Raw genomic sequence first — 12,819 nt, 5'->3', positions numbered from 1 at the left:
AGCTTTCTTGTCCTAAGGGATTTACATTTTGTCTTAATAACCTCATTTGGTTTATTATTTTGCCATAAAAATGTTGGCCTAAATAGTATATGCTAACCATTGAAGCTACAACTACTTATCAGCAGTTGAAATTTTTGATTAGTCAACCCCACTGGCACAGAAGTTTGACAACATTTCAACCGAATTTTTTTGACGGTTTTGAGTTGAAAACCATAATACCGATATTCAAAACTTCAACCAATATACAGTTGAGTTGAAAACCGTAAAGGGGCATCTCGACAGGCAATTAAAGATTGCTAAAAATCTGAATTGCCTAGCAATATTGCCAATGGAGACTGCATATTGCCAAAGTTTTGGCAATTATTGTGTAATTACATTGCATGCCATACATTGCTAGCGATGTACTGTCATTTTGGAAGTTCGTCAGAGCTGTTTTCATTTGCGCACAAATCTTGAATAGGTAACATAGCTTCGGTCGATCATGATGCCAACTGCATTTTATCAAAGTTATATTCAAAACAAAAAATTTAAGAAGATATGGTAAATATAAATTATATACATGCATATGTATGGTTAATATTTTAATGATAATTGTAAGCATATGTAAATATCATTGCTCATATTTAATTATTGAATTGTCAAATAAACTTTATTTATGCAACATTTATTTAAATGTTAACATATAATTTAATTTTTCTAAAACAAATACATTTGTATAAAATAGTAGATTTCTACTCTTTTCATTCTCCACAAAAATTTTTGTTATCAGAAAATTTGCAAACGGTTCAAAAGCTCCAACGTACCTACCCGATGCTACTTCGAGAATGAATATTTCATGATAGCAAATACTCACATAAGAAAATTGCCAACCTCAATGGCAATTAATTTTACAGATGGTGTTTAGGATTATTTACATTAGTTTAAGATTATTTTCTGATAATGTCAACTCTAATCTGGCAATACTGTCTTATTTAAGCTTTATATTCGTCATCTCTTTTTTATCATTCATTTGTCTTTATAATTATCTTTGTTTACGCATACTTAAAGTTACGGTATTTTAAATTCCGTTGAACTCCTATAAATGTCAGAGGACTTGTGTGTACGACGCTCTTCTCTGATTGTAACTTGGTGCTGATTGTATTCGTCTCTGGTTTGATGTCAAGCCAACCGGTCACAATCGTTAAAATCCCAATAAAGCATTGAGAACTCTATCCGCTGGTAATTTAATTATTTAACATTTTGGTGCCTCCTGTGAGGACAAATATTTTAATTTCATTTTGTAATTGCGGTGGTCTGGTTTCATGGCGGAGCTCAATTGGCGTTCATCGGCGGTGAAAGCAATAAAGCGCATACATGCACGTGTCTCGGAAGGTGTCATGGAAGGTCGTGATGTGTTTCATTTTCAACAAGAGCTCAAGTCGATTGAATCACACTTTGAGCGCTTCATGGGGAGCCATAATCGTCTGGTAGGAGGAGCTACGTCCTCCGAGATTGGGTCACATGATGCACTTTTGGAATCAGTAGAGGAGCTGTATACTGCGGCATGCAGTAGACTGAATCGTCTCATCGCATCGTCAAGGGTTGAATCTAATGTCGCTGACGGAGCGCACAATTGTCCCACAACATCTCTGGATGGCCATTTGGTGGATCTCAAATTGGACCCGTTAGCTATCCCGTTATTTGATGGAGACATGTGTAAATGGTTAGCGTTCAGAGATGCCTTTGTAACACTGGTACATAATTCGGCATACCCAGAAGCGTTCAAATTGGGAAAACTTCGTCAGGCAGCCAATGCGGCTACGTTTCCGTTAAATGGTGGAATATACTCAGGTGGCTATCAAGAGGTGTGGAAAGCTCTCAAGGACCGCTATGACAATAAAAAGCAGCTAGCGGAAACACACGTATCCCGTTTTCTGAACCGTAAAACAACTACCCATGAGTCATCACTAGCCTTATTGGCTATTGTGGACACGGTTCATGAGCCGCTCCGTGCATTGCGAGTGATGGATATCCCCATATCTCAGTGGGATGCATTAGCTGTACCAATAGTGGTGGCAAAGCTTCCATCGGTAACTAAGAGAGATTGGTGTATGAGGTGCTCCACTACAGAAATTCCACAGTTAGAAGACCTATTGAAATTTCTGGAGAGACGTGCTCATAGCCTTGTTCCTGAACCACCGGTCTCATTAATGGTTTTCTGTCAGCAACGACCAGTGAGGGCGCATGTGGCTACCACGGAGGCAGCTCTGTGTGCTCATTGCGGGTTAGCGCATCGAATCGCCAGGTGTCCTGCATTATTGGCTCTTAGTATCGAGCAGCGATTTGAAGCCCTTAAAAAAATGCAGATGTGTTACAACTGTTTACGTACGGGTCATTCTAATCGACAGTGTCCATCTAGTAGCTGTCGAAATTGTGGACGTAAGCATAACACGATCCTATGCCGAAACAAGTCAACGTTTGCTTTTACGACTACGGCAGCCGCAGGCAATGAGGTACCTGCGGAGGTGCCGACAACCACAACACCTGTGAGGCCCCTCGCTGCCAATCCAAAGCCGATAACCCTTTTGCAACTGCGCGTGTATATGCCGTTGGAGAAGCATCGGTGCAGCAAGTGGCACAAGTTCTATGCGATCCCGGATCACAGGTTAGCTTTGTGACGGATCGTCTAGCGAATTGTTTGAAGCTATATCGACGGAAATGTGATGTGAGGGTAGAAGGCGTAGGTGCTACCATCAATACTGAAGTGAAAGGCAGCGTTACGTTCACTCTGAGATCAAAAACAACTAACTTTGAAATGCGAATTGATGTTTTGGTTTTATCGTCCATTACTTCTCCGACTCCAGCAGTGAAGATTGACATAAACCAATGGCCATATTTGAGAGACATAGATTTGGCGGACAACCGTTTCGGTACGCCTGGAACTATCGACGTTCTGATCGGCGCGGACGTGTGGGGGCGACTCATTGAAGGTGAAGTCATCGGTGGAGGACCAGACGAACCTTTTACCCAGCGTACCCGCTTTGGATGGGTGGTGTTTGGCCCAACAGCAGTGACCCTTCCTGCAAAGGAATCATTGCTCACTCTAACCACTTCGCTAGACAGGGAGGACCACCGGTTGGAGGAACTGGTGTCCAAATTTTGGCAAATGGAGGAAATAGCAGTGGTTGATAATCTGCCAGAGAATGAATGTGCGCAGATCTTCGAGACCACTCATAGCCGTACCTTAGACGGCCGCTATATCGTACACTTACCTTTGCGACGAAAGGCAACGGAACTAGGTGACTCTTACGCACTGGCATTACGGCAATTTCATAGACTGGAGCGTCGCATGGTTGCGGATCCAGTCCTTAGGGAAAACTACATTTCATTTATGAGGGAGTATGCAGCACTCGGACACATGGAACTAGTACAACCACCTTATGATCATACCAATTGCTACTACATACCTCATCATGCGGTCACAACGAAGTTCCGCGTGGTGTTCAACGCTTCGGCACCTACCAGCACTGGAATCTCCGTGAACGATGTTCAATTGGTAAGTCCGACCCTACAGGATTCGCTGAGTAGTATACTTTTACGTTTTCGGCGCTATCGAGTGGCGATAACTGCGGACATAGAGAAGATGTTCAGGCAAGTATTGGTTGCATCTGAACATCGCGACAATCAACGAACTATATGGCGAGAGACTCCTACAGACGAGATCCAGGTGTATCGCCTGAAGACCATCACATATGGCATGGCATGCAGTCCTTACAATGCAGTATGAACCCTACAACAATGTGCTTATGATAATTCAGCTGTGGTTCCCGAAAGACAACAAGGGACACGGGTTCGAGCTGCGATATTAACCTCGTTTTATGTTGACGACTAACGAGTTGTGAAAGCGTTACCGGAGCAGTGGAGCTGGCTAAGAACGTGGACGCCATCTTATCTGCGGGACAGTTCACTCTAAGAAAATGGAACTCGAACGATAGTCAGGTAATGATACGTTTATCTAATGAGCCGTCACTTTCTAATTATGTCTTCCATGCTGGTGAGGCTTCCGTTTTGGGCTTAAGATGGGACGCACTGGAGGATCAGTTATTCTTTTGCGTCGATTTATGTCAAAGAGTAGAAATTCCAAAGAAGCGCCGTGTAGTCAGCGAGGTGGCACGACTCTTCGATCCAACTGGATTCTTATCGCCTGTTATCGTAACAGGGAAAATATTCATTCAGCGACTATGGTATGCGGGTCTATCCTGGGACTCACCATTACCTGATGATCTTTGCCGCGAATGGCTGAAGTATCGGTTACAGCTTCCGGAGCTCAATCAAATTCGTATTGAACGGTAGATGGGAATGATTCCACGCATTCAGACATCATTTCATGGGTTTTGCGATGCTAGCTCACATGCTTATGCAGCAGTTATTTACGCGAAGACGTCGAACACAAACGGTTCGATGCGTTTCACACTTCTAACGGCACGTACCAAGGTGGCACCACTTAAAACCGCTACTATTCCACGCCTGGAACTTGCGGTAGCGCTGCTTCTTGCCGAGACATTCCAGAACGTGCGAGATTCTTTGGGATTAGTTGACGTTCCCTACTATCTGTGTTCGGACTCAGCAATCGTATTGTGTTGGCTCAGGAAGGATCCACCAACACTTAAACCATTTATATCAAATCGGTTTCGTAGAATACAGGAGCTGACATCCCCCGCCCGATGGCATCACATTCGTTCGGCTCATAACCCAGCTGATTGTGCCAGTAGAGACATCACACCCGTAGTAGAGTACATCCCCTTTGGTGGCATGGACCTAAGGAGGCAGAGATGAAGTATGGGGACAGTAGTGATGTTCCTCTCAGCAAGGAAGAGTCAAATGTCTTACTCGCCGAAAATCGAAATACAACCAAATTTATTGTACTCATTTCACATCCGTTGTATACTCGTCGTCCAAACGGACACGCTATTTTGTTAACTGAACGGTTCAGTAGTATCACTCGATTGTTGGGTACATCGGCCATTATCCTGCGCTGGTTAAGAAGGCGTCGACACTTTCGTCAACCGGTGATCGTTGCTCAGGAGTTGGACGACGCATTATACACTATAATCCGTTTATAGCAAGAGGAACATTTTGCAAATGAAATTCGACTATTGACGTCTAGTTCAGGCTTGTCATCTTCCAGTCGGATAATACCTTTAAGTCTATTTCTAGACAAGAACCAAATCCTCCGTGTGGGGGGACGCATCCACCGGGCCGAACTAGGGCATGATCAGCGATTCCCGATTATTTTGCCAAAGTCAACGCCGTTGGTCAAGCTTTTACTAAATCAGGCGCATGAGATTACACTGCATGGAGGCACGCAACTCATGCTGAACACTCTTCGTCAACGCTTCTGGATTCTGAGTGCCAGGCAAGCAGTCAAGAGTTTCATCCATAACTGCGCAATATACCGTCATAGAGGAGAAGTCCTGAAGCAAGAAATGGCTTCCTTACCCGGGCAGAGGATCAGAGCAACAAGGCCGTTCATATCATCTGGTGTCGATTACTGTTGGCCTTTTACACTACGCATCGGAACGAAACGCTCTCGAACGCTCATCAAGACATATATCGCAATATTCGTATGCATGGTTATCAAGGCCGTGCACATTGAGGTGGTTGATGACCTATCGGCACAGGTATTTTCAGATGCTTTTACTCGTTTCGTCAGCCGACGCGGTGCATGTCGGGATTTATATAGTGACGATGGTACAGCCTTTGTTGGTGCCAACCGACTTTTGAAGGAGGATCTTGCAGCATGGCAGGGTGAGAATAATAAGCGATCGTTAGCAGATTCGGGCACACGTTGGCATTTCATCACACCCAGTGCGTCACATCAAGGAGGCCTCTGGGAGGCTGCTGTGAAGTCCGCTAAGCATAATTTGACACGATGTGTGGGTACGCAGGTCATGTGGTATAGTCAACTGCAAACACTAGCCGTAAGAATAGAGGCCTGTCTCAATTCCCGTCCTATTACCCCACTTTACGACGATCCTGAAGTGAAACTTGCATTAACGCCAGGTGATTTCCTGATTGGGTCGCCACTCCTAGCGGTCCCTGAACCAGATATCAAACATATTCCTAGCAACCGGCTGAAACAATGGCAATGGATACGTCAAATTCAACAAGGATTTTGGAAGCGATGGAGTGAGGAGTATCTAACCATTCTGCAGAGACGCAACAAATGGTTTCGACGCACGAGGAATATAAGGGTGGACGATATCGTTCTAGTCAAACAAGAGAACCTGCCTCCCACTCACTGGTGCCGGGGTCGAGTGACAGCACTACATCCCGGAGCGGATGAAGTGGTCCGCAATGTCACGTTGAGAACCGCTAGAGGATACATGAAACGAGCCATCCAGAAACTATGTCTATTGATAGAGAAGGAAGATTTCGAGTCAATCGACTCGACCGGGCAGGATGTTTAGGATTATTTACATTAGTTTAAGATTATTTTCTGATAATGTCAACTCTAATCTGGCAATACTGTCTTATCTAAGCTTTATATTCGTCATCTCTCTTTTTTCATTCATTTGTCTTTATAATTATCTTTGTTTATGCATACTTAAAGTTACGGTATTTTAAATTCCGTTGAACTCCTATAAATGTCAGAGGACTTGTGTGTACGATGCTCTTCTCTGATTGTAACTTGGTGCTGATTGTATTCGTCTCTGGTTTGGTGTCAAGCCAACCGGTCACAATCGTTAAAATCCCAATAAAGCATTGAGAACTCTATCCGCTGGTAATTTAATTATTTAACAGATGGTTAGCAATGTAGGGTCAGTTGTTTATTGTGGTAAACAGAGATAGCGCAATTGCTAAACGGCAAAACCTCCTGAACTCAGGCAACTGTCAAAGTTCAGGATATCTAACGTTTAGCAATTGGAAAAAGAAGGACGGACAGATTGAAATTCTTCAAAAAAATATGTGAACAGAGATTTGCTGCTGCTGTCGAAGATCACTAACAAAAATTTAAAAACAATGAAAATGAAAGAAAACTCGAAATTGAAATTTATGTGATGAAATCTTTTGTGATACCATGCTTAGTAGTATTAATTTTCAATTGAAAATTATAAAAAAAACATTTATTAATTGAAAACTAATACATTTATTTTTTTATTAAATATTGAAAGTTCAAACATCAATTGTTTAATATATTACAAAATCACAAAAAAGGGTTTAAATATTTTATACATATGTTAAACGGATATCCCTATAATATTTAATCTTAATACATGTTGGGTATTTTAATTTAAATTTCTGAAGGCCGCCAGTACGGAAAGAAGTTTGACGGGATTGAATTATGGACACCCCAGGGTTATTTTTTTGAAGCGCGACCGAAGACCGCCAATGAGCTTCAAAAAAAAAAAAACTCATACCTATCCAGAATAGACCCTGACATACCAAACACATGTCCTGCATGCAATGAGTCTCCGCATGACACTAACCACCTCTTTGCATGCCCAACAAACCCCACTCATCTAACACCCCTCTCCCTATGGTCCGACAGCTCGTTTCCTGGGCCTTCCGTTAGATGACCTCGACGACAACGAATCTAGAATTTATCACCCAAACGGGGATTAGATAATCGTTACAGCAACAACAACAACAACCGCCAATGCGGAAAGGAGTTCGACGATAATTCACTTTCCGCTGACGGATTTGTAATATTCGCGTCAAAATAAGACGATTTACAAAAATAAATTCATTTTTAAGGCCTCCTTAGTTGGAGGACCTAAACTATACACTTACCCTCCTATTAGCACTGGCGACCTTCGGCTTATACTTCTTATATAAAAATATACATAAATGATTGAAATAACTCATTTTCCGCTTACGGATTTGTAATCTTCGCGTCAAAATAAGACGATTTAAAAATATTATAATTTTCGCAGACTCCTTCATTGGGGGACTTGAACTTTAAATTTACCCAAAAACGATTTAAAGGAAGCCGGTGATGGACCCATTTACATTTGAATTGGAAAAGTTAAGAACCAAATGACAAGATAATATATGCAAAAGTGATATAATTGTGCAATATTATTGTAGTTTCAAAACACTTCTAGGGTCGGCTTTAGAACATTGTCACAGGGTTTTAGTGATGGAATGGGCATGGGCGAATAGGGGAGATCCTCCAGATCTAGAACATATATATGTAGATATAGTGAAGTGATAGTGGATATAAAAGTGTAAGATGAATTTTAAAACATAAAATTACAAGCTTTATATAGCTAAAACTTTCAACTTATATATTCTAGATCTGGAAACCCTGGGACAATATTCTAAAGTTTTCTCCCACTTCTGAAATATGGGATAGGTTTAGAAAACTGTCCCTGGAATTAAGGGGCATAATCCTTTGCAAAACAGCGTCCAACTATGTAGTACCACACAATTTTGTGACTATTATTTAAAATGAAAAACCAAGCCAGAATATTGAACCAAATACCTGCAATTTTCAGGAAATGGTGATATTACCAGATTTTTGATGTTGTTTTGCATTTTAGATGGCCATACCAATCTAGTTTGTAAAATTCGAGTATTTTATAAAACTTTGAATGTGAACAAAATGGGTAAATTTGAAAAATATGTTACATGTATAAAATCATAATTCCATTCAGCAACGTGTGCTCCCAATTAATTGTTGATAGTTTACTTGATAGAAGTGGTTTAATATATTAATTTTTTTAATTAGAACAGAGCTGACGCTTTCCTATCCTATAATTTCAAACGAAATATTTTTGTTAAATTAGAAATGTATTTTGCTCTCACTAAAATACAAGTTTAGTTTCTTCTATTGAATCCACCAGTGGAAGGTTGAGTTAATTGTAAACCACGAATATTGTGGAAATCCAAAAGCTTCAACATTTCCTTTGTGTCAGAATCAACTTCAATTATGTCCTGTTCCAAAGCAGATACAGCTGGAACATAATTATCGCGACGTTCTCGCTCTTCTTCTTGCAGTTTTATAGAGATGCCTCTAACTTGAGAGTGACGCAAACGACCCATCAAATGTGTAACATATCTAAAATATTATATGTAGTAAGTTATTTTCATTTTACGAAATAGAACTTACCCAGCAATCTTATTCCGCAGTGGCTTTGTAGGAATAATAGCAACTTCTTCACAAATTCTTTTATTTGTATGGAAATCCAAAGTCAAGCGCGTGTAGTATTTCTCAATAATGACCTTTGCGGCCTTCTTAACTGTTTTAGTTCTAACACGACCCTACAAATTGTAAGAAAAAATGATAAGAATTTTATATTAAAGATGACATGTTGGTATCAGCCATATTTAATAAATATTATCACCGAAAAAGACTTTAACTTTGCAATATTAAAACACAAATTCTTCTTACCATGGCTAACGTTTAATCGGAAAAGAACGTAGCAGCCCACATGTAGGCTGTGCAATCATTGGATTAAACAATCTTATATTTCATATTGCTCAGCTTTTGTTAGACTTCCATCAGACAATGCAAGACTTTTGCCTGTATTACATATCCCAGTAGTCACAACTACCGAAATACCAATTCATTAATAGTACTTTCGTTACAAGCAACAAACACAATTACAGAACATATGGTGAATTGTTTACATATTAAACACATATTTAAAGAATAAAACAACCAAGTTTTATGTATGAATTTAAGCTCAAGTAGGTAGGTAGGTAGAGTGGCTGTCCAATGACGCACCTAGGCCTATAGGAGGCCCATTGTGATACCACCGGGACTAATGTTCCCTCACTCTATCTAAGTTCAAGTAAATGTTCAGAAAAGCGGATTTTCTAACAAATTGGTCCAATTTGTTAGAAAAAATCTCCAAATGTCTGTTTTTATATGTGCTTTAACTATGGGCGCATGCCGCATTTGTTTTAATGAAAAATTAAATTTTTGCGAAGTTAAAATATACTTTTAATCATTAATCTACACCGTTTTTAAATGTTTTTTTTATCGCACGGCGCAGTTGGTTTTTATGTTTTTTTTGTAATAAAAAACGTCACACTGAATGACGGTGTTCCTTTCCATGAGCGCAGGCAAGCCAAACGAGTTTGCTCTCGGTCTGATCAAAAACCAAAATGAGGGCCTTAGTACTTTGGCCTGGTGTGTAGTAAATAGCAAGGTCGAGAATTTTAGGTGGAGGCTCAACTTCTGTATAGACGACGAATCGTACAAATTCGTCCGGAGGGAGAGCTATACTATAGGTTCAGCTCGGTGGTCATGAGGCCTTATAAGCCCAAGCCAGCCGCCGAAAACCAAACGGGGGAGAAGATGCTGATGGATGAGGTTGCGACTCAAACCAGAACTAGCACGTCGAAGCAAGTGGCTACTGCCAAGGCCGAGGTGATCCCTACTTAGAGGACTGGCGAACAAAGGGGGTGCTACCCTTCACGCAAGAGCTTCTGGAGGGACTCATGGACCTAGCTGGTGGCAACGCAGAGGACGGCGAAGACGAGGACCAGTTCTTCATGAAACCGAACTTGTGGTGGTTCCACACACGGAAGTTGCCCAGGTGAACCTGCATCATGCGGCGTCGGGGTCGGCTGTCATCGCGAGCAAGTTCACAGCGGATGGCCTGGGCATCCTGTGGATCCAGGAGCCATGGATCTATAAAGGAGAGGTCAATAGCCTCAAAGCAGAGTCAAATAAGAGAATATGGGATCTCGTTATTGAGAGACCTAGAACTTGCGTAGTAATTAGGAACGATATTGATTTCTTTGTTATCTCAGAGATTTTAACACAAGACGTGGTCGCTGTAAAGGCAAAAAAAACGAAAGAGCGGTCTTCGTCTTGGTAGTGCCTTCCTTTCGGGGGAGAAATCGACGACCTCAGAGGCCGTCGGGAACCTGGTGGAGTACTGCAGGAGGAATAATCTGCCTCTCTTCCTAGGACGCGGCACCAAAGCCCATCATACGGAATGGGGCAGCACGAACTGCAACACACGGGGTGAATCTCTCCTTGAATTTATACGCACACATTCGGGTGCGAACCCACTAGTGTCAGAAGGCAGGTGCTTGTCATCACTCTTGGTAACGAACTTCTGACAGGGCAATGGAGAGTGTCATCAGAAGATGACATATATATATCATTAGATTCGCACTAGGGGTAGAGGTCAAGCAACTCCCTCCCACACGTACCCCTAGAAACACAGACTGGGCCGCCTTTAGGGATACGCTTGAAATAAATGTCAGTAGGAGGGGTAGCTGGACAACAGTGCAACTGCTTCTAGACTGGAGAGTAGATTGTCTGCGCAAAACCAGTCCATTATAGAGGTATATGACAGCAGCTGCCACCAAGAGCCGCAGTTGTTCTTGGTGGTCAAGTAGGCTCTCATGTACTAAGAAAACTGTACGCAAACTATTTAACAAAAAGAAGCGTACCGAGAACTGGGAAGACTACAAGTGCAGCGTAACTGCTCCCAACAAGGAGATGGACGGGACGTATACGACCAGCTCCACGGCCGCACAATTGAGAAAAGGAGTGTGGCAGCACCGGTACGCAAATGGATACAAGCCGTACTGCGCACCAGGATAGCTGAAACCACCGGAAGCGATACCAGAATTCGTCTAGGTACAACAAGAGGTTGCCCACAGGGTGAAGTGCTATCCCCCTACTTTGAAACCTTGTTGTGGACGAACTTCTTGAGCTGCTAACGAGCAATGGAATCCGCTGTCAGGAATATGCGGACGACATTGTTATCTTAGCCAGGGGGTAAATTTGCAGACACTTTCTGCGATATTGTACAAAAGGGGATTGGGTATGACAGAAAGGTGGTGTAGTGGGGTTTGTTTAAACCTCAACTCCTCTAAAACTACAATCATTCCGTTTACGAGACGAAGGTCACTGCCAGTCCTCACGCTGGATTCCACTCTACGGTAGCAGCAGCATGTGAACCTGACCTTAGTCAAGGCAACGAAAGCACTCATGGTGTGCAACCGACTTGCCGGTACTGGGGCTGCAACCAGAGGATTATCAAATGTACACCATGATTGTGAGACCGATCATAACATCTGGAGCGGTGGCTTGGTTTTCTAAAGCATCGCAGACTTCGGAAGGATTTCAACTATAGAAGCTGCAAAGACCGCGCGTCAGGCGTAATACGTAGTTATCCGACTGCGGATCCGCCCATGCGGATATTACAGCTGCAACAACCACCACCTACACGTACCTCCCTCACCCCCAGGATCACAACCGCACACCCGCGACAAACGCGAATTCAACAATTCAACTGCAACGGACTCCAGAGTAAGATCGAGGAGATAGTTGCATATACAAGTATGAGCCGGGAACGCGTGTCGATAGCTGCGGTCCAAGAAACCAAGTTAAACAGCCGCTTAGATCTTCTGAGTTGTGCAGGTTTCAACGTTTTGCGTAAGGATCGCGAGCGAGATAATGGTGGAGGCCTAGCCTTCATACTGCACAACAACGTGGCGATGGCAACATCGACCGCTGGGACACTGCCCTTGAATGTCAGGGTATAGCTGCAGGGTCAGGCGATGTCGAGCTCCAGATATTTAATATATACATCCCCCCAGTTACATGTTGCCCAACAGGATACCACCCGAACATAGGTGCGCTGCTTCGTGGTGAAAACCGTTTGGTGCTAGGTGACTTTAACGCGCACCACGATCTTTGGCATTCCTGCCTGTCAAATGATCGTAGGGGATGGAGCTGGCGGAACAGATTGACGATTCGACATTCTGCACAATGAGTGACGAATCCCAAACCAGAATTATGGGCACCTGTAATAGCTCGCCCGATATTACCATCGCTAGCGGTCAAATGTTATAAACTAAATGGTT

General features: G+C 42.6%; 4 protein-coding genes across 4 annotated transcripts; 3 read left to right on the top strand and 1 right to left on the bottom strand.

Moving 5' to 3' along the window:
• Window positions 1–1,301: 1,301 nt before the first annotated feature.
• LOC138857747 (uncharacterized) lies at window positions 1,302–2,657 on the top strand. The gene has a single exon (XM_070111453.1). The coding sequence runs from the start codon at window positions 1,302–1,304 to the stop codon at window positions 2,655–2,657; it is 1,356 nt and encodes a 451-aa protein (XP_069967554.1).
• A 137-nt stretch (window positions 2,658–2,794) lies between these two features.
• On the top strand, window positions 2,795–3,766 carry LOC138857746 (uncharacterized). Its single transcript, XM_070111450.1, has one exon. It carries the CDS (start codon window positions 2,795–2,797, stop codon window positions 3,764–3,766), a length of 972 nt encoding a protein of 323 aa, XP_069967551.1.
• A 1,843-nt stretch (window positions 3,767–5,609) lies between these two features.
• Window positions 5,610–6,449, top strand: LOC138857745 (uncharacterized). The gene has a single exon (XM_070111449.1). It carries the CDS (start codon window positions 5,610–5,612, stop codon window positions 6,447–6,449), a length of 840 nt encoding a protein of 279 aa, XP_069967550.1.
• A 2,307-nt stretch (window positions 6,450–8,756) lies between these two features.
• On the bottom strand, window positions 8,757–9,515 carry RpS17 (ribosomal protein S17). The gene is made up of 3 exons (XM_014243785.3): window positions 9,377–9,515; window positions 9,095–9,246; window positions 8,757–9,043 (listed from the first exon to the last, which is right to left on the bottom strand). Exons 1-3 carry the CDS (start codon window positions 9,377–9,379, stop codon window positions 8,803–8,805), a joined length of 396 nt encoding a protein of 131 aa, XP_014099260.1. The 5' UTR covers window positions 9,380–9,515; the 3' UTR covers window positions 8,757–8,802.
• Window positions 9,516–12,819: the final 3,304 nt, after the last annotated feature.

The sequence above is a fragment of the Bactrocera oleae genome, chromosome 6, assembly GCF_042242935.1.
Source record: "Bactrocera oleae isolate idBacOlea1 chromosome 6, idBacOlea1, whole genome shotgun sequence".
Lineage (NCBI taxonomy): Eukaryota > Metazoa > Arthropoda > Insecta > Diptera > Tephritidae > Bactrocera > Bactrocera oleae.
The sequence above is the reverse complement of the archived record's forward strand: the minus strand, read 5'-3'. Positions and strand labels throughout refer to the sequence as shown.

What these genes read in the sequence shown, in the direction of transcription:
- LOC138857747 (XM_070111453.1), top strand. Translation starts at nt 1,302, where the DNA reads ATGGCGGAGCTCAATTGGCGTTCATCGGCGGTGAAAGCAATAAAGCGC.
- LOC138857746 (XM_070111450.1), top strand. Translation starts at nt 2,795, where the DNA reads ATGCGAATTGATGTTTTGGTTTTATCGTCCATTACTTCTCCGACTCCA.
- LOC138857745 (XM_070111449.1), top strand. Translation starts at nt 5,610, where the DNA reads ATGGTTATCAAGGCCGTGCACATTGAGGTGGTTGATGACCTATCGGCA.
- RpS17 (XM_014243785.3), bottom strand. An exon ending in CTGCGGAATAAGATTGCTGG is followed by an intron (nt 9,044 to 9,094) that starts GTAAGTTCTATT and finishes ATAATATTTTAG; the next exon opens with ATATGTTACACATTTGATGG.